This window comes from Dendrobium catenatum, unplaced genomic scaffold (assembly GCF_001605985.2).
Source record: "Dendrobium catenatum unplaced genomic scaffold, ASM160598v2 fragScaff_scaffold_1056, whole genome shotgun sequence".
Lineage (NCBI taxonomy): Eukaryota > Viridiplantae > Streptophyta > Magnoliopsida > Asparagales > Orchidaceae > Dendrobium > Dendrobium catenatum.
In genome coordinates, this window is record NW_021319518.1 from 7,384,826 (window position 1) to 7,410,780 (window position 25,955).

A 25,955-nucleotide genomic window follows, 5' to 3' on the forward strand; every position below is an offset into this window, starting at 1 on the left:
ATAATGTCCCGGTTATTACAAACATGTTTGGCAGCTGAGTTGCCTGCCATTATGCAACCCAGTCAAATTTACAGACTCTACTTGTGGGGGTCTTCAAGCTTTAACCTTCGGAGGGATACTTTCTCCCTTGATCCTCCTTGCTTGCTAATCCAAACCCCACAAGTTTCACACCCTAGATCTAATCAAATACATGGTGTAAAAAGAAAAAGACTCAAATCTGCAAAACAAAGTCAGGCGGCAGTTTATATAACAGAAATATGATCATCCCAAAATTGTCAACACTTAAATGCTAAGTGCTAGGCCCCCTCTTCTACCCTATTGCCAATCTGGGGATATTTAAGCAGTACCTGTCATGCAAGCGTTTATTATATAATGCAGCGCCCCCTTTTGATATGGCCACCTTGCACAGAAAGCATTTAATCTTTCTACACTAACCACTAAAGGCAATTGCCACAACGCAGGACATATTCAAAAGTACATCACTCCAAACATCAATCACCATGGCACACAAGGAAAACCTTATCCTAGCATTGCCTAGGGTTGTGCACCTAAGTGTGTAAGCCTCGTGCGGTATATCATACTAAGTCCTTTCAGAGTTGGATCTAAGGAAAGAAACAATTCACATATAGCTTTTGACTTAATGTGAGGAACTCTCTTTTTTCCTAACTTTTAGGAGCTAGAAAAAAATGAATTCCTTTTAGCTTGAGCTAAATATGAATAGGAAAAGAAAGGGAGAATCCAACACATAGCTTTAGCTAAGGTTAGTAAGAATTCCCTTAGCTTTTTCTTGCTAAGAAAAGAAAGGAGAACTCAGCACTTTTAGCTTTTGAGAAATCTGAGAATCTCTCTTAGCCTTTAGAGCTAAGAGAAGGAAAATCTTCTCACATTTGGCATTGGGAGCGAGAGTTCGGAACACACTAAGAATTTTGACTCCTTTGATAACATAAATCTATTGTTAGAGTTCATTTAGTTCAACCAAATAAATGATTTTAGATTAGACTACTTGTAGTTTGTGCATTCAACAAATAGATGAATTCAAGCGTAATTCACTCAACGTCGGCTGACATGAATGAATTTTCACTACAATGCTTGTAGTTGTAGAAGAAAGGGAATTTCTCTACAAATTTGTTTGTCACAGAAGAAATGGGAAATGCAACTTGAAGGGATGCAAAGTGGAAGATTTTCCATTGAACTTTGATGTTTAAAGAAAGAGACTCACATTACTTAATTTAAGCTAAGTAATGGAGAAATTTCCTACACATTTGTGTGGTTTGGAAATAAATGAACATGTGCCAAACTTAGAGGTTGCAACTCAATGAATATCCCTTGGAATCTTGGTTGTTCAAAGGAGTATTCATCTCCCTAATTTGGTGTTTGACTGAGGATAAGATAGTTTAGATGTTCTCCGTACATATCTTAAGCTTGTAGGAAAGAGGGAGGATGAGAAATTGACTGAAAGTGCAAATCCATAGAAATCCTTTGAACATTGTGCCCAAAAAGATGGTACATTCTCTTTTGCTAATTTGTTTTTGTTATATTATATTGTGATATTCCTACAAAACTTTTGGTTGCTAGACAAGAGATAGTGGTTGTAGCAAAAGAGAAGCAACAAGCAAAATTTGAATGTTGCATGTTGAAAGAATTCCTTAGACATTTGGTGTCTGACAGTAGAAGCATTCATTTGCTTAATTTTAGTGGCCAGCAAATGAGAAGACTAGACATTGAATCCATACTATCTAAAGGTTATATCATTGTTCTGTGTTCAACAAATTAAATTATCATGAGAAGCTTTTCTACAAACTTGAGTGAAAGGAAGAGATGTTTTGTTGGTTTTTGTCTCCAACAAATAAGGGGGATAGCTTAGAACTTTAGTTTCAAGCTATAATTGATTCATGTACTCTAACGCTTGGAGCTTCCAGAACGATCCATGGATTGTACATGGAGGTAAAAGAAGTTAAAATTGCTCTTATAACTGACTTAAAGAGATTATACTAGAATGCAACTTGCAAGTTGGGCATGAATTGTGCACCTTGGGACATTTTGCTATCCAAAGAGTGTTATCATCCACTTAAGTTAGCTACTTAATGGAGGAGGTCCTAGATTTAAATCCCAAATCTAGAGATTCATTGTTTTCGTTCTCAATGAATGAGTGGATTTCTAGCTCCTATTAACTTTGGTCAAAGAAGAGAGATTGACTTTGAATTACAAATCTCATGATGCTCTTTGAGTACTTATGCATACCAAGGAAGGCATTCACTGGTTGAAGCCGAGGAATAAGATGAGATGTCATTGTTATTTTGTCGTTTATCAACAAATGAAACAATGCTTAGATTTGTCCAAATTTCTAATATATCTATTAAAATGATAATTTGGAGACTTGAGATGTCCCAAATAATTCAAGTGTAGAGAGAGAGGATTGTGATTTGTTCTCAAACATAAAGTGGAGGATACTTAGAATTTGTTTCTAAAGTTTGACTTATCATGTAATAATAATTGATCGGAGCCTTTGGAACTTTCAAATTTCCATACATGGCAGTGGAACATCAGTTGGTCAATTGTATGTCTTAACAAACGAAGGAAAGAAAAGATGGGTGGTTTTATGTGTCCAACACGGTTGATAGTCAGAGTTTGAACTCCAACTACAAGATTCTGTGCAGGAGGAGCCACTTTAGAGTATTAGTGTCTCTAAAATCAACACAGGGAAGTTTGTGATTAGAGGTTCAACAACAAGTAGGGAGAACTTGAGAGTTTTGGTATCAAGTTCAAGTGAACACACGATGGACATTGGCAAGCTTAGAGAGGTCCAAAAATATCTCTACGAAAGTGCATGAATTTGTTGATTTTTGTACCTACAAAGGAGTATGACTTAGGATTGTTCCTAAAAGTCATGATGTTAAGTTTTGATGATTATTTTGGGCCTGAGAGGCTCCAAAATATCCAAGATGAAGGTAATGACAAATGCTTATTGACCGTATTAACAAACAACGAAGTGTCACAAACCTAGGATTTTGAGTCCTAAGTCAAAGGGTTTCATGATCAAGTGTTTGAGCTTGAGGTGCTCAAACCATTATGCTGCAATGGGAGGAAACTGATCGGAAAATTCGCCGATTCATGAAACGACTCCAAATCAATTTTAGATGATTGAGAGGTCAGATAGGGCTGCTCTACGGCTCTGAATTATAACCAGTACCTAAATTTTGGAATACAAGATCATAAGCCATAGAGCATTATAGCGAATATCAATATGCAATACTCATGCCAAGCTTAGTTTAGCTGTTAAAAAATGATGAGCATAGTCAAAAAAAGACTTTTCGCTTGCCTTACCTAATTGGATTCTCAATAATATTTTCCAAACATTCATTAATTGTAGAGTTTGTAAACATGAATAAAATTGCTCATAACAAACCCTAACCTCAAAAAAAAAACATGATGAAACATATCTGAAGCCTAACAAATTTAGAGGAGAAGGGATGTCAATTGAGTGTAAAACTTCACATGCATTGGCTAATCTAGTTGAGGCATACAGTTTAGGTATGTTAATGCGTTGCCCATAGACAAAGAACACTCGCACTTACTACATTTTATTAACATTGGGCGAGCTTACTAAAACCTATTTGCGTCAAATGTAAGAGACTAAGCATGACATGAGATATTATTTGCATGCAAAAAAAAGACGTTAAACCAAGTCAACGCCCCATCGCCACCGCTTCTTAGCCCTCACATGAGAACAAATCATTGGAAAACTACTTAATTTTCATGATTTAAACAAGTGGACATCGGATATAGGATTTTAGGAGAGCGAAAATTGAAGTTTCTAAGGACCTAGGGCTTGGAGGCGTCAACCACATAACAATTGGCCATGGGGGGACCCTAGGTTTCACTAAGTTTCAAAGGTATACCTTCCCCGGTTTGTCCTAGCGCTCCAAATTCCTGTCCAAGTTGCTGTCCAAGCTCCAATCCAAGCTTCAATCCGCTGTCCAAGCTACTCTCCAAGTTCCAATTGCTGTCCAAGCTCCGCTCCAAGTTCCAATTGCTGTCCAAGCTACTCCGGAGGGTGGATTTGCTGTCCAAAGCACTCCGGACAGCAGTTTTCAGCGTTTGAAAGCTCTCGGAAGCTGTATGGCTGCTGTCCAAGGCGATTTGAAGACTCCATACTGCTGTTTGGAGAATTTCGAAGCTTTCCCTTGCTGTTTGGAAGTCTCCAACAGCCTTCAAAATGCTACGAACTCGCCAGAGTTGGAAGAGGAAGGAAGAAAAACCACTAACTTCACTGATTTTTGAGAAAGGAAGTGAATGGCTTTTTCAACTTTTGATTTGCTTCCTTGGAGTGAGAAGAATGGCTCAGATTTTCAACTCCGCCTCCTTCTTCACTTAGGAGAGCCGCACACCTGCGGCTTTGGCTCGCTAGGAAGAGGACGGCGGGCAGCAGGGAGAGAGCCGACACCTCCTGGAGGTTCAGCCAAAGGTGTCGCACGCGAGGGGGGGGAGTCGAGCGAGAACCATGTGCCGAAATCGCCTGTCTCCCGCTCTCTCTTTCGCTGGGTCGGTACGGGCTGCACGAAGAGAAACAGGGGAGCCGAATGCCCTCTGGAGGTTCGGTCGAAGGCCTCGTCGGGGTCGGACGAGAGCTCTGCAGGCGAGAGGGAGCACAAACAGGGGTTTCAGCGCGCGAACGGGGCTTCGGCGGGACTCTTCCTCTCGTTCTCTGCTCTCCGTGTCAGGATGGGCACGAAAGGAAAACAACAAAGGGGGAGCCGAATCCTCTCCCTCTGCTTCTCCCGCTGCTTTGTTCTGCTCTGGCTTCGGACGGACAGCACAAGGGAGCCGCCCAAATGAGCCTATGAGGCTGTCTCGTTGCTTGAAACGAGGGGAATGTACTTGAGTACATTGAACCCAAATTTTGGGTGAGAAATGAGACAAAATCTCAGCCCAAGGTTTCAATTTTCTGATTTGGGAAGTTGATTGAGCCCAAATCAATCAATTGGGGCTAAAATCGACTTCGAATCGAACCCGACTTGGATCGATTTGGGTCCGATCGAGTCAATTTTGTGAAATTGAGCTCGAATTGATGCTGAAATGTGTCGAATTGCGTCGAATTGGGCTCGACGGGGTTTAATTCGATTTGATTTGATTTTAATTTAATTAAATTTGATTTAATTTAATTAAATTGAGGCTTAATTCGGATTAATTTCACCTCGATGATGATCAATTGAGTTGATCGAGCGCGATCGAGCTTTGTCGGGCTCGATCGGGGTCGAGTCGGTGCGAAAATATTCGTCAACACTCTACCTTCTATATGGTGACTGATACAAATATATGATAAGACTGACAAGATTGATACGAATGCATACGATATATATGAATTATATGATACACATGAAATATTGTATTGGATACGATACATTCATACATGATATAGTGCATAGATCATTATATAAAATTGTGCAATACGAGGCCCGCCTTAGCTCAATTCCAGTAAAAAAAGCCTCAAGTTTTTTTTTATAAGGCATGCCTTGAGGTGCGCCTTGCCTCACCTCACCTCACCCTATTTGTACTTTTTTTTATTAAAACATACCTAAATCTAAACTAAAACCCCAAACAAATCATGCCTTCATGCACACCCAAGCCACAAAACTTCCTCTCAACTGCCTCGACCTCTAGCCCGTCGTCATTGTCGCATCCACCACCATCATAGCTGTTGTTGAGGATAACTTAAATGCCACAAAGCACCACCACCACCACCTTCTCCAAAAATTTTGAAATATTACCCTTATCTTTATGAAAAACCTTTATGAAATAAGAAGATGACTTAAATAAATAAATAAGAAACAAATTGGAGGCATTGGACTAAACAAAATGAGGCAAGAGAGAGACCAATGTGTTATGACAACAACTTAAATAAAGACTCCCTCAATGATAACACTGCATATAATTTTTAATTGTTGACAACTATTTCAGTTTTCTTTACGAATTAATGTGGATGAGTAAGGAACTAAGAAAGAAGGGATTTGAAGTTGAATTTGATGTTATATAATATTTTTATACAATTCATATATTTTATATTATTTTATTCTTGTAATATTTGGATTTAATTCTATTTCACGCAATTATCACTTGTCATTTTACGTCTTCTGTATTTTTTTTGTTTCATATGTGTGTCAATTTGTTACTTCATAATTTAATAGAAAGTTAAAATTTAATCCTCTAACATATTATTTAAGTATTATATAAAAAATTATTTTTAACATGTATTTTCACTTTACATAATTTTTTTATTTTTGAGGCTTACGCCTCAAAACGTTTGAAGGCTTACGCCTTGCATCACAAACAAAAAAATGTCTCAATACTTAATTGCACAATTTTAAACCTTCCATAAGGTACATATCTTGATATTGTACGATATGCATATGACATATAAAACACTTGCTTGATATGATGGGTATATTGATACACATGAAATGGCACATAGATTGAGCTAAAAGGCCTAATTTATAGTCAGGTATAGATTAATCACAGACCCGTTGCATTATACTTGATATGCGTAGGAATAACAGCACCTACTAATCCTTAATATGGCCATTTGATCATCTTGCATTGATTTTTATTGCTCATATGAAATGACGCTTAGCTGAACAAAATGGAGAAAAAGGATTCATGTAGCCGAACCCACGTAGTGGATAAAGGCTTGATATTGTTGTTGTTGTATATGAAATGACATTGTTCATATTGACTTCTTGTTGTATATGAAATGACATTGTTCATATTGATTGTTATATGTTCTTAAAATTATATATTCATACTAATTTGAATTGAATAATTCAATGTTTAAAATTGCATAATCGGGTATTGAAGCGTTTTTTGTTCATGAGGCGAGGCGTAAGCTTCAAGGCGTTTTGAGGCGTAAGCATCAAAATAAAAAAATTGCGTAAAGTGATAATAAATATCAAAAGCAATTTTTTATATAATACTTAAATAATATGTTAAATGATGACATATTAACTTCTTATTGAATTATGAATTAACAAATTGACATACATATGAAACAAAAAATTATACAAGATCTAAAGTGACAAGTAATAAATTGAATGAAATATAATTAAAATCCAAATATTATAAAAGCAAAACAATATTAAATATAGAAATTGCAAAAAGTATCATATAACATAATGTTCAAGTCCAAATTTTCTTTTTTATCGATTCTCTACTCATTAACTTTTAATTCTTAATGAAAGCTTAAATAGTTAGCAACAACTTAGACATTATATGCATTGTCATCACTGAGATGATCTTTATATGAGTTGTTGCATAACAAATTGGTCTATCTTTGCCTCACTTGGTAGAGTTAAATGCCTCCAAATATGCTTCTTTTAAATTTATTTCAATCATATTCATCTTTTAGAAATACTTTTATCAACATAAATATGAGTTAATGCTCTAAAATTTTTAGGGTGGTTGTGTGCAGCTTTCAAGTGATTGTCGGTGACGACTATGACGGTGTTGGCTACGGCGAAGGTCGCGGGATGGTGGTAAAGGCAATCGAGAAGAAGTTGTTGCGCTCAAATGTGCATGAATGTGTGATTTATGTTAGTTTTAACAAAAAAATATACAAATAGGGTGAGGCGTAAGCCTCACGCTAGCGAGGCGAGGCGTGACTCAAGGCAGGCCTCAGCCAAGCTGAGGCGCAAGCCTCATAAAAAAGCTAGAGGCGTAAGCCTCAAGGTGTTTTTCACTAGGATTGCGCTGAGGCGAGCATCATATTGCGCAATTTTAAACAATGGAATAATTACATATGTATTATTTCTACTATCTTACATTTATTGCAGATGTAGGTTCTGATAACCTACTGAGCTGTCAGATCAGTCTTTTATATGTTTTCAAAAAGATGTCAGGATTCAGTGGAGTCAAACTGGTTAGGATTCTCAGGTTTTATTGTCTTCTATATTTAATTTTATTCATTATAGTCAAGAGAGAGAGATAGATAGACTGGTATATTGATTTGACCTCCTAACTATTATAAATAGAATTTTGATGAGTGAATATAGAAATATTTTGATCCATATGATTTATAATTGCTTCTTGTGGTTTTTATTAAATAGATGAGATTAGAGGTTCTTGTAGATTAATTAAGATGTGAAATAAACAATTCTTTCAAAATTGCTTTAAATAGATGAGATTAGAGGTTCTTGTAGATTAATTAAGATGTGAAATAGACAATTCTTTCAAAATTGGGTCTTGGGGAGTAAAAGTCACTAGCGTAGAGTTTAACAACACTCACGATCGAAAATAGAGGATCCATGATGACACTAATTAACTCAAAAAACTAAAAAGATCTAAGTATTTCTGAAACAAAAACCTGATTTGAGAAATGAAATGATATTTCCACCAACGACCTGGGTAGATGTGAATGTTGTGGTGGAAGTAATTGTCCTTTACTGGTAGATGTGAATGTTGTGGTGGAAGTAAATGTCCTTTACTGGTAGCAGTCAATTATGGGAACCTCAAAGATGGAGAGGATGCAACATGATTGAACTATGTTTACCACCATCTCAAAACCTCAAAAATGCTCAAAAAACCCAATTGGTGTAAAGGAAGATGATGACAAGAGGGAAACAGTTGACAGCAACATTTTAAAGAGCAAGAAGTTTAAGTGGGGGGCACTTAAAGCCCTAGATTTAGATGAAGTCCCTAATTTGGTGCAACACTAAGCCCTGGGATTTCAATGAGAGGCATCACCAAATATGGAGAAAGGGCCACTAAGATGATGATTACAGCCTTTGTTTCATATGGTGCAATGCCTCAGTTGGGAGATTCTTCTTCATGAACTCATCCCTCATCAAAGATAAATCAAATGTGTTGCTAACTAGGAAGCACAACTCAAAAGAAAAATTCATTGAAGAAGGAAAATGAAAAAAGGTAAACTTTTTTATTCAACAGTCAATTTCTGATATAAAAACATTTGAAATGAGGGGAAACTGATATGGGTGATTTGTATGCTCATTTGCAAAGATCGAATCCGGGTCAAATGTGTCCCATGCTAAGCACACATGATTACAGCGCCACTTATTATAGGCATGTCAGAAAGATAAAATTTAAATGCAGAAGAACTATGGAGATTAGCTTGTCAGCATGGCATTAGTAATAATTCTTCCATATCAAAGTTATCAATGAGACATCTAATATATGAATCACATCGATCAGAGATGAACGGTCATCATAAAGGCGCCATAATTCATCCATTTAGTGTTGAATGCTAGTGCTCGGGTGCTAAATGGAGCAATTGTGAAGAAGACAACAAATGAGTAACATAATTCTCATTTACAATGTTATAAAAGGGAATGAAGGGAAAGAGTGGGTATCTTCTACTAAATTTATTTCATGCCATAGAAACTTGAAATTCATTCTCATAAGAATAATCTCTCCTCTCTCTACAATAAATGTTGGTCACACAAACCAAACAAATTAAAATTACAGTTTTCTATTCTTTTCATTCTCTCTTACTCTCTTTACAAAAAAATATCCAGCTCAATACTATATAAACGTGGAGCATCAAGAAGTCTGAATTTCAACATTCACATCATGATACAACAGGCATGAAGGAGATGGTAATATAAGGAAAATAGAAGAAAGGTCCTAATCAGCTAAGAAATTTACCGTGCGAGTGCTGTATGCCCAAGAATTCTGCCAGACCTTCGCTTTCTCCCCCTTCTCATTTTCAAAATCTATGTCAAACATCTTTGCAAAATTTTGACCGAGGCAATGTGAAGTGGCACCTTGTATTCCACGACCTGAATTTGGAATAAAAGCCTTGCAGGCAGTGCAAAAATTGTCAAAACTAGAAAAGTCAAGTAATCTAAGAACTTCTTTAGAATCATTATTGACATCAAAATGGTGCTACAACATAAATGAAAGATTAGAGCAACACCTCAACACTTGTGGTATAAAGGCCACCAGCAAATTTTTCTAGCTCACTTTTCTTTCCTTTTACCACTGGAATAGCAAGGTATTCCTCATAAATTCTCCGATATAATTCCAATATCTCAAGAACCTGGGAACAATATTTCACAGTATGAAAAAAAGGCTTCACAAATGTTGATACTTAATGACAAACGAAGCAGATATTTCTATGATTAGTCCACATGAGATTTCTCATTTTATTAGTCCATCTAACTTATTTGACCTTAACCTAACCATCTAAATTCATAAGCTCGTTACGACGGATAAATTTCAGCACATTAAAGTTGACAAAGTATCTACCTCCTTGTCTGCTTCTTCTTTTGTTGCAAACGCTGTATGACCTTCTTGCCAAAGAAACTCCCTACTCCTGCAAATGTTTAAATGGAGTGGTCAGCACAAAATCTTATTCATCATGTTGAAGACATACCATGCTCAATGCCAGCTACAATAAATAAGAGGATAGTTCTATGAAAATACTAAAGCTTCATGTATAAACCTTATAAATGAGTTCTGCCAAAGACAATTTCCGCTAGAAAAGGTGATGCGGACATCCAATCATAAAGATCTTTAAAGGAGGAGACGACGATCGACGGCTGAGATCATTCTACTTTATTTTATTTTGTTATTTGTAATTTTTATTTTTATTCTGAAATTTTCGTTTTTACCTTTACTTAAGAGGGTCGTCCTATGTAAGCCCTAGAGGCATATGTGTCTTGTTTTAGTTTCTTAAGCTATATATAGAAGCTCTTACTTGTGTAATGTAATGTTGGATGATTAATAAAATTGTGTTTGCACTTGTGTTCTTTAAGAAGAACCTGGGGTGAGATTCCTATGGGAGGAATTCGTAGCTTCCACCAGTCGCAGGATGTGTCCGAGCTCGTGACTTGAAGTCCCTTGGAGAAGGGCAGCGTAGTACCCGTCAACTGCAGGATGTGCATGTCCGGGCTCGCGGTTGTATCTTTCTTTTCCTAAATCCTTTTCTCCTCCTCCCTTGACTACCGGCCAAAATCCCCCACTTTCCACCGACCAATTCTCCCATAAACCCCTCCTCTTCCGCAAAACGGTCAGCCACCTCCTTCCCTAGCCCCACTTCCCTCAAAAAAAAATCCCTCTTTCCTTATTTAAGTTGTCATTAATTTGAAAAGATTTTAAATTCAAATTAATCTAATTTGAATTTCAAATCCCTCATTAATTACCTTAGTTTTGGTAACCTCTTTCATTCAATTAATTAATCAATTCCGAAATTGATTGATTAATTAATCATTTAATTCCAATTTCATTTCACCATCATTACTTTCCTAAATTAGCTCCTATCTTATTTGGAAAGTTTTCGAATTCAAATTCAATTGAATTTTAAATTCTTCCCTAAATAACATACATCTATTTTAGGAAATCCTTCAATCATACTAAATCTGAACTTATTTCAGATTTTTTTTTTTTGGAAGTGGGGTCACCTTTCCTTTTCCCTCCTCATAAGGCCGGCCCCTCTCTCTCCCCCTCTATCCTAATTATTTCCTTCCTAATTAAAGGCCCCAATTAAGGAGATAATTAATTCCTCTCTTCCCTCCCTCTTTTTCATATTTGAATTTCAAATTCAAATCCATTAATTAAGGAAAATATGAGATGGAATTTTAGCTCTTTAATTTTTTTTTTAAATTACCCCCCTCCCGTTCTACATCAAAAGGATAATTAACCAATAACAAATTATAATTAAAAAATAAAAAAAGAACAATAATAAAGGACTCATTATAATGCAAATAATTACAGACTATATAATGAATTTACAAAACCAAAAAATAGAAAAATAGAAATGATAAAAGTATAGACTTTAACAAACAAAAAAAATAGTTTTCACCATTTCTTTTGAAATCTTTTTTTAATTGAATAGGTTATCCAGCAACATCTACGCATAATATTATGAAAAAAGCAATACATTCTACAAAAATCATAGCGTAGTTTTAGAATATCAGTAGCAACTAACCTAAAGTTCCAACTTAAGCAACAGAAAACACTATGAATCTTAACAATTCTATCAAATCTCAACGCATGTAGCTTGTTGTTAACGCAAATCATTGCTAACAAAAAACCAACTGAATTAATCGTTACAAGCAGAATAAAAGTGCATCGTTCAGAAAAAATATCTATAAGAAACTTCAATTTTAAACTTCTAACCAGATCACTAGACAGGATAAAAACCCAAAGATGCTTATAAAGAATAACTATTAGCTGAAACACAAGGTAGATGGATGAGATACAGCTCTTGAAAAGCAATAACCAATGAATTTTCAACAAAACCATCAACTTTCAAATGCTTGCTTGCCTATTGTTATAACAAATCATTGCTAATAGGAACCTAGTGCATTAATGATTCCCAGCACAATAAAACCGCACGTGAAGAAACATATAGGATACTCGAAAGATAGTCGTGAAAAATGTTATTACTTGAAGCACAAGGAGAATAGAAAGCATATAGCTCTTGAGAGACGCTAAGAAAGAAAAAAAAAAGAACTACCTTATAAAAGGAGTGGGGTGACTAAACTCCCATCGTACAACATTACACCATTGGTTTAGCTTCAATGGCAAGTCTCTGTGGCCTCTTATCCACTTAGAAAAATATGGATACATCACAGTTTCACTTGTTGGACGAATGGCAATAGGTACTTCCAGATCACTCTGTCCAGACTTAGTAACCCAGGCAACCTGAAAACAAATAAAGGTAGCATATCTATCCCAAATTAAATCTAAACACAGGTAGAATTACAGAACTTCAAAAATTAGCAAAAGATAATCAACAGCCCTCCATTTTCCAACCCCAACCTCAATCATATATTTGAATATTAAAGAACATATAAAATGTTTTCAAAGAACAAAAACAGGATTAATAAACTTAAGTGGTGGTCGAAGTAGGATAAATTTGAACTCATATCGTATCAAGTATTGGGCTAGTTGCATAAACAATAAACAAGTCGATTTGCATTTAACATGGAATCTGGAGTTACTAGCAACCCCATATATTAACAGGCATCAATTGAGAACAAAATGTGCTCCAGTACCAAGATGGTCTGTGATGAATATGCATACTATGTTCACTGGATTACTGCAGCCTTCAATTTCAGAAAGGGTATATATATGACAGCATCCTTCGTTTGATTGTAGCACTGGTAACTGATATTCAAGCCAATGATTAAAATCATAGGAAGCTCAGACCGTTGCATGTTTGTGTTATGCCTGCTGCTCTCACACCGGCCCAGGAGAGGCCGGCTGGACCGGTCCAGGTGTTTGTTCGGCGGAAGAAACAGGGAGGGGGCATAACTCCTGTGGGCCCCATGATGGGCTTAATGCAATTTTTGGGGGGAAAAGATTTGAATGTAAGGGTTGATTAGGTAAGTTGTAATTCTCCTTTCATGTTAATTAGGGGAATAGGAGGGAATTAGGATTATCTTGAATTTGAATGAGATTTGAGATCTAGGGTTCTTGTCTTTTGGGTTGTTGGTGTTGCCGGAGATTTGGAGAGTCGTTCTTCCTCTCGAATCGAAGAACACTTGTATCTTTGATGTTTTTATTCTTCTATTAGTGGAATACAAGTGAATTGCTTGGTTTGATTTCAGTTTTCCATCCAATTTTCTCTGTTTAGTGCGGTTTACTGCTGTAAACAGCAGTAATTATGTTGTTTGCTCTTCTGTTTTGGTTAGGTTTGCTTGCGAACTCAAGTATTTCCTATCAAATTGGTATCAGAGCATCTATTTGGGACCGTAGGCGGCTGAAATCCTGAAATTTCAGCGGGATTTTTTTTACCGGAAGAAGATCTTCGTGATTCTTGGGAAGATAGATGGCCGGGAAGAAGGTAGAGGTCTTGGAAGGCGAGATCGGTCAACTAAAATCAGATTTGGAGGAAAACTTCTTTGACTTTCAAACACAAATCACCTCCAACAATGAAAAGATAGAGGGGAAATTCGCGGTGATGGAAGAAATGTTGAAGAAACTGTTGGAGTTGAAGACAAATCCTACGAGATCGGAAGCAAGAGAGACCACCGGAGGCCATGGTGTAGGAGGAAATCCAAACCCGTTTAGGGGGAGGAGAAATCCGGAAGTGGATGTCATTGAGGGGGAGGACGACATGCCACCTCTAGAGCCACTTTCAAGAGAGGAGATGAGTTTGGGAAATGACCGGAGGGGTGTTGATTTCATCGGAAGAAAGGAAGAATTCCATCGCCGAGGTGCTGATTTTGAAGGGAGAAGAGGTGAATATGATGAAGGATTCAGATATAATCGCCATAGGGAAGATCGTGACAGTTGGGGAGCACCTCCTCTTCGAGGAATGGGAGATTATGGAGGATTCAGGGGACAAGGGGGAGACCCACGGGTGAGGAAGCTGAAGATGCCCGTTTTTTAGGGTGAAGATGGTCATGGTTGAATCTACAAGGTGGAGCGTTACTTCGCGGTCAATGGGTTGATAGAGGAAGAGAAGCTAACGGCGGCGGGATTGTGTTTGGAAGGAAAAGCCTTGGCCTGGTATCAGTGGCGTGATAGGAGGGAGCTCATACGAAGCTAGAGAGAGTTCAAAAATTGCTTATTGGAGCGTTTCCGAGCCGATGGGGGAAGAGACTTCTATGAGAAATTCTTTGCTTTGACTCAGGAAGGGACCGTGGCAGACTACCGGGATAAGTTCGAGTGCTTGGCTAGCAGATTGGATCACATTTCAGAGTCAGCCCTGGAAGGGAACTTCATGAAGGGGCTAAAACCAAAGATACGAACAGCAGTCAGGGTGCTAGAGCCGAGGAACCTAGGGAAGGCAATGGAGCTGGCGCAGTTGGTGGAAGATCAAAAGAAATCAGAAAGAGGAGCTCGAGGGAACTATTCAGGGGATCATACAAGATGACTACCACATTCTTACCATCAAAAGGGGCAGTACTAGGGGGTCTGAAGGAAGCACCAAAGGAGAAAACTGGAGGGGGGAATGAGGGACAATTCAAAAAGTTGACAGAGAATGAGATGTAGGATAAGAGGGCAAAGGGGTTGTGCTTTAGATGTGATGAGAAATACATGCTGGGGCATAGGTGCAAGGACCGAACTCTTCAAGTTCTCCTTGTCTATGAAGACGAGGAAGACGAAGAGAGAGGTGGGAGCAGATATGAAGAGGGGGAGGAGGAGAAGTTGCACCTGGATGTGGCAGAAGTCTCTCTGAACTCTGCAGTGGGATTCACTCTGAGTCACACTATGAAAATGAAAGGAGAGATAGCTGACCGTGAGGTAGTGGTGTTGATTGACAGTGGTGGGGCAACCCACAATTTCATTTCCCCCCAGATCGTTGAGTTGTTGGGAATGGAGTTAGTGGATACAGGAGGTTATGGGGTGATGATGGGCACGGGAAAGGTGGAAATGGGTAGAGGAGTTTGCAGAGGGGTAGTGCTGAAGATTCAGGGGATCCAGGTAAGGGAGGACTTTCTTCCCTTGGAATTGGGGAGTACTGTTGTCATCCTAAGAATTGAGTGGCTGCAAACATTAGGGGAGACCAAAATCAATTGGGGGACACTGAGGATGGAACTGGTGATGGGAGGAAGGAGGACAATTCAGGGTGATGCGGCCTGATCAAGGTTGGGGTATCTCTCAAATCCATGATTAGATCCATACAGGAAGTGGGCGGTGGATATATGGTGGAGCTGTAGCGCTTGGAGAGGGTGAGTGTGGGGGATGAGGAAGACATTCCACTAGTGGTGCAACACTCATATAGCAGTTCAGGGAGGTGTTCCAGCCACCTCAGGACTTACCACCACCCAGAGAGCAAGAGCATGCAATCCTTCTGAAAGATTAGGTGTCACCAATTAGTGTTCAACCTTATCGATACCCTCACATTCAAAAAGATGAAATCGAGAAGCTGATCAGGGAGATGTTGGAGGCAGGAATAGTCAGCCCAGCGTGAGTCCTTTCTCTAGCCCCGTCCTACTAGTCAAGAAGGAGGGAGCTTGAGGTTTTGCATGGATTACAGGGCTTTCAACAGGAAGACAATACCAAATAAGTTCCCTATTCCGATGATTGACGAGTTGCTAGATGAGTTGCACGAAGCAGTAATGTTTTCTAAGATGGACCTGAAGTCAGGCTACCACCAAATCAGAATGAAGAAAAATAATATTCAGAGGACGGCTTTCAGGACGCACGAGGGGCATTACGAGTTATTGGTGATGCCTTTCGAGCTCACTAATGCCCCTGTTACCTTTCAGTCTTTGATGAACAGAGTGTTCAGGAAGCATCTCAGGAAGTTCGTGCGAGTTTTTTTTTATGATATTTTGGTGTGCAGCCAAACTGAGGAGGAGCACTTAGAGCACCTGAAGGAGGTTCTGAAGATCCTACAGGAGCATCAGTTGAAAGCTAATTTAAAGAAGTGCAATTTTTCCCAGTCGAGGGTGGAGTATTTGGGACACGTGGTGTCTCAAGAGAGAGTGGCAGCCGACCAGTCCAAGATTGAGGCCATGCAGAACTGGCCAAGGCCTAAGAACATAAGGGAGTTGAGAGGTTTCCTAGGTCTGACTGGTTACTATAGGAGGTTTGTGAAGGGGTACAGTACCATCGCGTGGCCTTAGGGGTGTAAACGAGTCAAGTCGAGTTGAGTTTATACCCTTATCGAGCTCGGCTCGTTACATGGAAAGCGAGCTCGAACTCGAGCTCGTCTAACTGTAAACGAGCTCGAGCCGGCTCGACAGCCATGGGCGGGAATTTTTAAATTTAAGCGGGATTTTTAAAACTTAGATAAAAGGAGACTGATGCATCAGGGTATGGCTTGGGAGCAGTTTTGATGCAGGATCACAAGCCTGTAACCTATTTCAGTCAGGTGCTATTGACCAAGGCTCGATTGAAGTCAGTATATGAGAGAGAGATGAAGGTCATCGTCCTAGCCATTTAGAAGTGGCACACTTATCTTTTGGGGAGGCACTTCATTGTTCGTAATGACCAGAGGAGTTTGAAATACTTGTTGGCACAACAGATGGTAACCGAGGAACATCAGAGGTAGTTGTCAAAGCTTTTGAGCTATGACTTTGAGATCCAGTACCGACCAGGGGTGAAAAATAAGGTGGCTGACGCCTTATTCAGATGTGTTGGGGGACTTCAGGAGTTGGCAGTATTAGTACCAATGATGGTTAACTGGGGGGGCATCAAAGAAGAAAGCCTGCAGAGTGAGGAGCTGAAGAAAATCAAGGAAGACTTGAGGAAGGATAGTAGTAGCCATTCGGGGTACTATTTGGAGGGGGAGAAGTTGTTACATCAGGGGAGGTTCGTGATGCCACGAATATCAGCATACATTCCTCACTTACTACAGGAATTTCACGGCAGTGCTGTTCAGGGGCATTCAGGAGTACATAAGACATACAGAAGGCTGGCAGCGGAGCTGTACTGGAAGGGGATGTATAAGAATGTTGAAGAGATGGTAGCAAGGTATGAGGTATGTCAGAGAAATAAATATATGACGATGGCACCAGGAGGGCTACTTAAACCATTAGCACTTCCAAACAAAATGTGGGAGGAAGTATCTATGGACTTCATTGACGGCCTCCCTCGCTCAGAAGGATTCACGGTCATTTTGGTAGTGGTGGACCGACTTAGCAAGTATGCTCATTTTATTCTCTTACGACATCTTTACAACGACGTATCAGTAGCGGCAGCATTTATCAGGGAAGTGATGAGATTACATGGGGTTTCTGAGTTGATTGTGTCTGACAGGGACAAGGTGTTTCTTAGCCAGTTTTGGAAGGAGCTTTTTAGAATGCAAGGCATGATTCTCAAGAGAAGTACTGCCTACCATCCATATTTTGACGGACAAACGGAGGTGGTAAACCGGAGCTTGGAAACATATTTGAAGTGTTTTGCATCCAAAACACCGCGGATGTGGGTGAAGTGGTTACCTTGGGCCGAATATTGGTACAATACCTCGTACCATTCTGCTTCTCAAATGACGCCTTTCAAGGTGATGTATGGCAGAGACCTCCCACACCTAGTGCACTATGGGAAGGGAAGCACACCAGTGTCGTCAGTGGAGCAGTATTTGGAGGAAAGGGACAAGGTGCTAGAAGAGTTGAAGAAACATCTGCAGAGGGCACAACAAATTATGAAGAGACAGGCGGATTCACACAGGAGGGACAAGCAGTTTGAAGTGGGGGAGAATGTGTTCTTGAAGCTAAGGCCCTACAGACAGATATCAGTGGCTAATAGGCGGAACGAGAAACTGGCTCCGAGGTATTTTGGTCCCTGTGAGATCTTGGGGAAGATTGGCGCTGTGGCGTATCGTCTGAAAGTACCCGCCTCCACTACCATACACCCGGTGTTCCATGTGTCACTGCTGAGGAGAGCGCTAAGAGAGCATGCAGTTAGTGCAGAGTTACCTGCATCAATGATGGAGGAGTTGGAAGTGAATTTAGAACCACTGGAGCTTATAGGGTAAGATCTGATAAAGAGGGCAATAAGGAAGTACTGATTCGATGGAAGGATCTGCCTGATTTTGATGCTACTTGGGAACAATTTGACAGAGTGAAAGAGCAATTTCTCTCTTTTCACCTTGAGGACAAGGTGAGTTTTTGGGAGGGGAGTAATGTTACGCCTGCTACTCTCACGCAGACCCAGGAGAGGCCGGCTGGACCGATCCAGGTGTTTGTTTGGCGGAAGAAACAGGTAGAGGGGGGAGGAACTCCTGTGGGCCCCATGATGGGCTTAATGCAATTTTTGGGGGGAAAGATTTGAATGTAAGGGTTGATTAGGTAAGTTGTAATTCTCCTTTCATGTTAATTAGGGGAATATGAGGGAATTAGGATTATCTTGAATTTGAATGAGATATGAGATCCAGGGTTCTTGTCTTTTGGGCTCTTGACGTTGCTGGAGATTTGGAGAGTCGTTCTTTCTCTCGAATCGAAGAACATTTGTATCTTTTCTGTTTTTATTCTTCTAATAGTGGAATACAAGTGAATTGCTTGGTTTTGTTTCAGTTTTCCATCCGATTTTCTCTGTTTAGTGATGTTTACTGTTGTAAACAGCAGTAATTCTGTTGTTTGCTCTTCCGTTTTGGTTAGGTTTGCTTGCGAACTCAGGGTTTGCGAACTCAAATATTTCCTATCAGTTTGTCTGGGCTCCATCACCAACATATTATGGCCTTGAACTTCCAAGTTCATCAAAAGAAATGTACTAAGGCCGAGTAACTTTTCACCCATTTACCAGAATAGTAGTTGGTTCCAAGTGACTCAAAGTTATATTATAGGCAATTCAACACAAAGGGTTCATTTGGGGAGGCTACAGCCTTTATAAATGTAGTTACAAAGCTTTTGCGGGAAAAGTAGAACAAGCCTTTATCCTACAACGTAGGATTTTGTGGGGAAAGTACCTCGTCTAAAATTTGTAGCTCGTATTTTTTTTTTTAAGTTAGACATCAACTTCATTACAACTAGTGCTTTAGCAACAAAGCGAAACGATGTATGGGTCATAGCTTGCCTGTGAAGCACACACATCACGATGCTTCACATTGTAGCGCAATGTGCTTGACTTCACCTTGTAATAAAATGCTGATTCAATTTAACATTGTTGCAACAACTAGCCACAAGCATTCGCTTCTTTTCATTGTTTCTCATAATCATTGAGTCATTGCTCGTTGATTCTCCATTCTCTCATGTTAGAACTATTCTTTTGTTTGTCGTTATTATTGTTACTCTCTCTTGCCAGCTAGTTTCTTATATAATTCTCACTGGTTCTTGTTGTTGGCAACTAGTTACTACTTGCTCACAATCTTCTTCTGAGAATACTTCACGATGCCTCGTATTAACTGTTTCTCACATTTCACACTACCTCAGCCTCTTGGTCTCAAGCTAAAGCTCAATCTCAAGATTATTCTTGATTTTAAGTATTGTTTCGTCAATTTATTACTTATGTCTTTGTTCTTTTTTTAGCTTTCCAAGTGAATATCAGTATTATTTAATATCTTATTATATTCATTGAAATTTATTACATTATGTGATTTTAGTTTGATTAAATAGCCTACTATGTGTACATAATATATAATATTCAAGTTGTGAACACACTAGTTCATAAAATTATCAGTTCACTTTGCGAACTGAAGCAAAAAAGGAACCCTGACACCTCGCATTACATTTAACGCTTTGAAAAAGCTGATTACAGTTACCATACTCAAGCAAATCTAATTTAAAAAAGTAGCTTCCTACAACAAAAAAATTATAAGCAGTAAAAAAACATTAGCCAAAAGAAAATATAGTGATGATCTAGAAAGCATTTTCAAAGCTGCTCCAAACAAACCCTAATGGACTACAAAAATATGCAACGATTCAGCTACAAAGAAGTGTCGTGTTTCCCAACCAGAAGTTGAGTAGAAACAGACATAACAAGTTGCATCTTGAGAAACAAGATGGACCAGTTAATCCCTCCCTATCACAAAAGTATAAAGAGATGCAGTTCTAAGCTAAATTAGCTCAAAGGTTGTTTTTTTATCCTGTCTTATTTAGAGAATTATTTGTACTCTTTTTATCCCACCACTAGCCATTACGCAGATGCTGTAGAATACACAAATACTGCAGTATTTTCAAATAAGTGCACCTAATACAGACTGAAATGGCAGATTTCAATGTTTAAAAACTGATGATGAATGATAAATCTCGTTGAGATACTTCACTATAACTTATAAAAGTGAATTCACTCCTACCAGTCAATATATATCAAAGTACCAAAAACATTTCAGCAGCTTCTATGAGAAAAATATGCTTGCATAAGAAAGACAGCACAAAGACAAGTCAATGGAGATTCGATATTTCCTTAGTTCAAACAAGCCAAAAATTTACTAAGCATAAATAGCATCCTTAATATAATTTTGCAAGCACCATCATCATCACTGTAATTATTATCCTTATCCCATCTATTTGGGGTCAGCTTCATAAATCCTCACTCCGTTAGGTCCTAGCAAGTGTTTTGAGGTGTTTTATATATTCTTTGCAAATCATTTTGAACAATTAGGATTCTGTCCATGTTACCTAAGCTCTATCCCGCATAATCATTTGATACTAATTTTGCATCCAGACTCCTAACAAAACAAACAAATGAGTTCAACCAGAACAATTAAAAACTATTCAACAAAAAAAGGAGCCAACTCAACCATCTTACCATTTTCAAAATCGTTATTATTCATATTTTGTTTATTGTTTTTGTAAATGTAATGGCACCAACTTCTAGGCTAATGTTATTGGTCGAAAACGAGCTGTTAAGCAGCAAATAATAAGGCTAAGCTAATTGACAATACATGGATTTCCTGAAAGGTGATTTCCAGTGCATGCCTGCCAGCTAACTACTAACATTGATCTGAAAGTTAAAAGCACGACATAGAGAATGTAAACAGAATACATCATCCATTAAGATAATATAAACTAAAACAATAAATCAACTCACACCACATAATCAAATTTAGAAACTAAAAAATTAAGTTAAATATAAGATAGAGAATATGAACACAATATATCATCCATAAAGATAATATAAACTATAACAATAAGTTAACTCTTACCTCTGGAGCAAAACCCTCAATATGATTCTTCTCCTTCTGAAGAACATTCTCTGTTACGAATAGAGGAAAGTATGCATTTTTTACATTCATTTTCTTTATTTCTGCGTCAAAAAATGCCTGCATGAAAACGGAACCAATCAACAAAACATTGAGATTCATGCTGTGAACAGAGAAAAAGCAACTATATAGATCAAAAGCATCAAAAGAAACACGTAGTGAGATAAATCATAAATATTTCTAGTAACTGAAGCATGCAAATCGAAAGCAAAGAGAATAGGAAGAATTGCAGCTTTGTCGCATAAGCTTGAGCATATTAGCAACTAGAATTTTCTCCAGCTTAAAATATCAACTGGAGCATTTCGTATATGTTCACATTGACCATCAAAATCTTTGTGAACATCACTGAGCAAATAAAATAAACTTCCTCGCTAATGAGCAGTTTACGAAAACGACTGTTGTGTACAGATCATAAATAATCAAGAATAATGGCCAACTCCTAAGTGGAGTGGCACACCTTTTATAAGCATAAATAGAATTTTAAGACTAAGACTAAAATCAAGTTAGGGTAAATGCATGGTCCATTCATATCAGGCTTAGAAGATGCTAGTGAAATAACAGCTTTTTCTTTCCTGAATGCATGCATATTGGAAAAAATTGCATGCAATCTCAAATATATAGATTTTTTATACCTAATGCTGATAGTCCATAACTTAAGAGGAGATGAGTTCAGTTATAAGGAGATTTGAGAAATCATTAATGGGAAGCGAGAGTTTCAACTCTATTGTCATTTGCATGTTATTAAATATATCTTAATCCTCACTTCCAAAATGTCAAGAATAAGTCGACCAATCCTGAGATTAAATTAGGATTATACTATTATATGGATAGGTTGATATCTGACTAAACTAAAAGGGGGAATGCTACTATGCAACTTGCAACATTCAAACACAAGGAATGATTCTTAGGATTAAAACAAGCCAAAGATACAGTTGCAAAATGTTCTCCAAGTATTTTTTAAGATTTATCAATTAAAATAAGCATGACTCTCAATTCTAACAAACATTTGTAATAATTTAAATCTATGATGCACGACACGAACACGGAGAAACGTACACGACACGGACACGGACACGGGACACGACTTTTTTTGAAAATATAGGACATATTTACGGCGCAGACACGGCATTATATTTTTTTATATATAGTGTTTAGATATTAATGTAACATCATAATGAAGACTGCTTGAGTGCTAAGAGTACTAAGGACTAATTAGTTACATTGTTATATTCTTATTTGAATGTTGAACAGTATGAGTAAGAAAAATAAATTTATTGTGTTAAACATATTTTCAAATGTTACATTTTGAATTGAGATTGAGAGAACATCAACACAACTGAATATGAGGAAAGGGAGCAATTTATTTATTATGATAACAACTCTAATGAAGACCACTTAAGTGCTAAGAGTGCTTAGGGCTAATTAGTTACTTTGTTATATTCTTATTTAAATGTTGAACAGTATGAGTGATAAAATCAAATTTATTGTGTTAAACATATTTTCAAAAGTTATTGATTATGATGAGGACTCAAATCAAGACCGCTTGAGTGCTAAGAGTGTTGAGGACTAATTAGTTACTTTATAATATTCTTATCAGAATGTTGAACAATATGAGTGAAAAAAATAAATTTATTGTGTCAAACATATTTTCAAATGGTATTACTATAGTTCTTAGTCACTTCTTACTACTTACTTTGATATCTTATATTACTTTGATTTTTGCATTACCCTTCTATTTTGCACAATTTGTTATTTAATACTTTGCGCAATTTTTTACTTAATATTTGTGTAGTTTGTTACTCCTTAATATGTTAGAATGCTAAAATGTATTTTTTAATATATTAGTGAATTAGGATACTAATCTATTACTTCTTAACGATAATTTTACCGTGTACAATTTTTTTAAGCTTATGGCTCTAGTCTTATACCATGCCCCACAAATGTAAAATACTTCAATACCCGATTGCAGAATTTTTAACATTACATGGATATAAGTTGTGTAAAGAACAAGTTTAACTCTTAAAACAGGACTTAAAAATAACAAATGGAAGTAGGATTCAGTAGAACAACCCCAAATAATTAGGATAAGGCTAATGATGACAATAAAACCTAGTATTAAAAGTTTCCCAAAGCAAGCATTCAAGTCTCAATGTCTCATTCAAGCACAGAAACTCCCCACTCTCAGTCAACCTCTCAAATTGTCTACATTTGAAAAAAGACATTCGCCCAAAAAACAACACTTATACATTCCTAATGGTAAACTCCCCACCATCATGCAGAAGCAATTATTCCCTCATATAGCTTCCAGGCCTCTCCCTTCGATCATTTTGTACCCCAATCAGAGTCAATATGTAAAGGTTAGTAGCACCAAATGCAACTATTCTTGCAAGTGACCTTCATCAAACCATATTCTCAATGGCATAAGCCGCAATAATAACCACAGCAAGCACAATTGAAGTTTCTAATAATAGCATAGGTAAGCCCATGGTGGGACTTCAAAGACCACGCTTCTACTCAGTGGTACCATCAACCTTTCTTGCAAGTAGCCCATATCAAACATTGTTGTCCATATGCCATATCAAACATTGTTGTCCATGGCATAAGCCACATAAATCACCACAATTCTATTTTTTTCTATTTTTCTTAATGACTTAAATAAACCTCTAAGACCAATTATGCTTTGAAAGACTTCCTTAAAGCTCTCCGCTCCTCTAGCCTCCCTTAAGTCTCCAAAACTTCAATTTTATAAGTTATATTCACAAAAGACAGGGTTCCACTCAGGCTTCTAATAAAGACAAGGCACTTGGTCGGGCTATGCTTTCTATTTCAAAAAATTTAAGGGTGGCTGGCCAAAGATCGAATAAATCTAGCACAACAACAGGAATACTATCTAGGTACCATTAAATTGTCTAGCCCCAAAATTGCCTGAAGTAAAATGCAAGGGTTGGCACCTTGTGTTTTTTATAAGATGTCAATTTCTAAAAAATTACTCGATAATTTTAAATACCTTGGACACCAAATTACTCGATATATATATTAAATACCATTAAATAGAAAATAATATGTTGATTAGAATAAAATTTAAGCATAAATATTCTGCTACATAGTAAAAATGATAATTTTAAATCTTATAGAAACTCATATCAATAGATTTGAGCCAGATTTAAGCATAATTTAGACTAAATCCTGCTAAATAGCAAAAATGACAACTTTAAATTCTACAAAAAAAAGTAAAATACTTTAAATTTTTTTTATATTTTATTAATTTGATACTTAACTAATTAATCATTAATTGTGATATTAATATATAAACATTAAAAAAATTAATTCTAATTTATAATTTAAAATTTATACCATGCTAACAAAATAACGTGCGTCATTTGCGCCATGTGCCATTGCCATGCATGGCGCAAATAGCACACGCTATTTTGATGTTTTGTGCCACACCAAGCAAATAGCATCGTATGTGCGCCACGCCACGCCGCGCCATGCTCCATGGTGCGTTGACATGTATGTCCATGAAGTACATTTAATTTAACTTAAGATGACACATACAATATATTTAACAAGAAATATCATATCTCTACACATAAATTATAGAACAGCTCAATCAAATCACATAACACATAAGGCTTGGCATTCAAAAACAACCTTGTATAGATTGAACCAAGACAACTAGCAATATATCTTAATTGTTATACAAAAAATTACGCAATATGAATAACATCACTAGTCATTACATATGCAGTAGTGAAATGAAGAAGACTAAACAGTTAATAATGTTATATTTTTAATGTAAGAAATAAATTTTAAAATTTCACAAACATTTGACATACAAAAAGATGATTGAAATTTCAACTCTGAACAAGAAAAGTAGTGATGAATGCATGTTCACATTGCTATAGAAAAATAATGATTGTTTAACTTGGTTAAAGTATAACTTGTTACTTTTAGTGTTGTTAAAAGCATACTTTGAAGCGCACCTTTGAAAGGCAGCATTGCAATGCAAAGAAGCAACGCTCTCTATTGCAATGACTCGAACGTAACGAAGTATGATGATGTGTGCACATCACAATGCTCCATGCTTGACCATACAACATGCAACACACGCATGTTAGGAATCCCATCTTGTTGAAGTCTCCTAGTTCAATCTCACCAATTTAACCAAAGCTGCCGGTTCAACTATAGTTGTTGGGTTACACATTCTATTGATATATAGAGTGCCAAAAAAAAATCTTAAATCCCACAAGATCTCTCGCTTTCCCTTCCTACACAAACGCTCAATTTCTCTCTTTCCTTGCTCTTGGCATGCAACTCTTAAGGTTCCTCTATCCTGATCACACAAGCACATCAATGTAGCTTCTTGATTCTCACACAGATCCAACCACGTGGCCTCCTCTACACA

At 37.5% G+C, this 25,955-nt stretch overlaps 1 protein-coding gene across 1 annotated transcript in view; it reads right to left on the reverse strand.

Annotated features, from left to right (window-relative positions):
• The window catches only part of LOC110104647 (proline--tRNA ligase, cytoplasmic-like), a 37,298-nt gene extending 15,684 nt beyond the window's left edge, over window positions 1–21,614 (reverse strand). Inside the window, exons 1-5 of the mRNA XM_020833840.2 lie at window positions 21,494–21,614; window positions 12,467–12,654; window positions 10,255–10,321; window positions 9,923–10,045; window positions 9,652–9,804 (exon numbers count right to left, since the gene is read on the reverse strand). Coding sequence (XP_020689499.2) covers window positions 9,652–9,804; window positions 9,923–10,045; window positions 10,255–10,321; window positions 12,467–12,654; window positions 21,494–21,583 — 621 coding nt within the window. The 5' untranslated portion in view covers window positions 21,584–21,614. The remainder of the gene's footprint in view (window positions 1–9,651; window positions 9,805–9,922; window positions 10,046–10,254; window positions 10,322–12,466; window positions 12,655–21,493) is intronic.
• Between the last annotated feature and the right edge of the window lie 4,341 nt (window positions 21,615–25,955).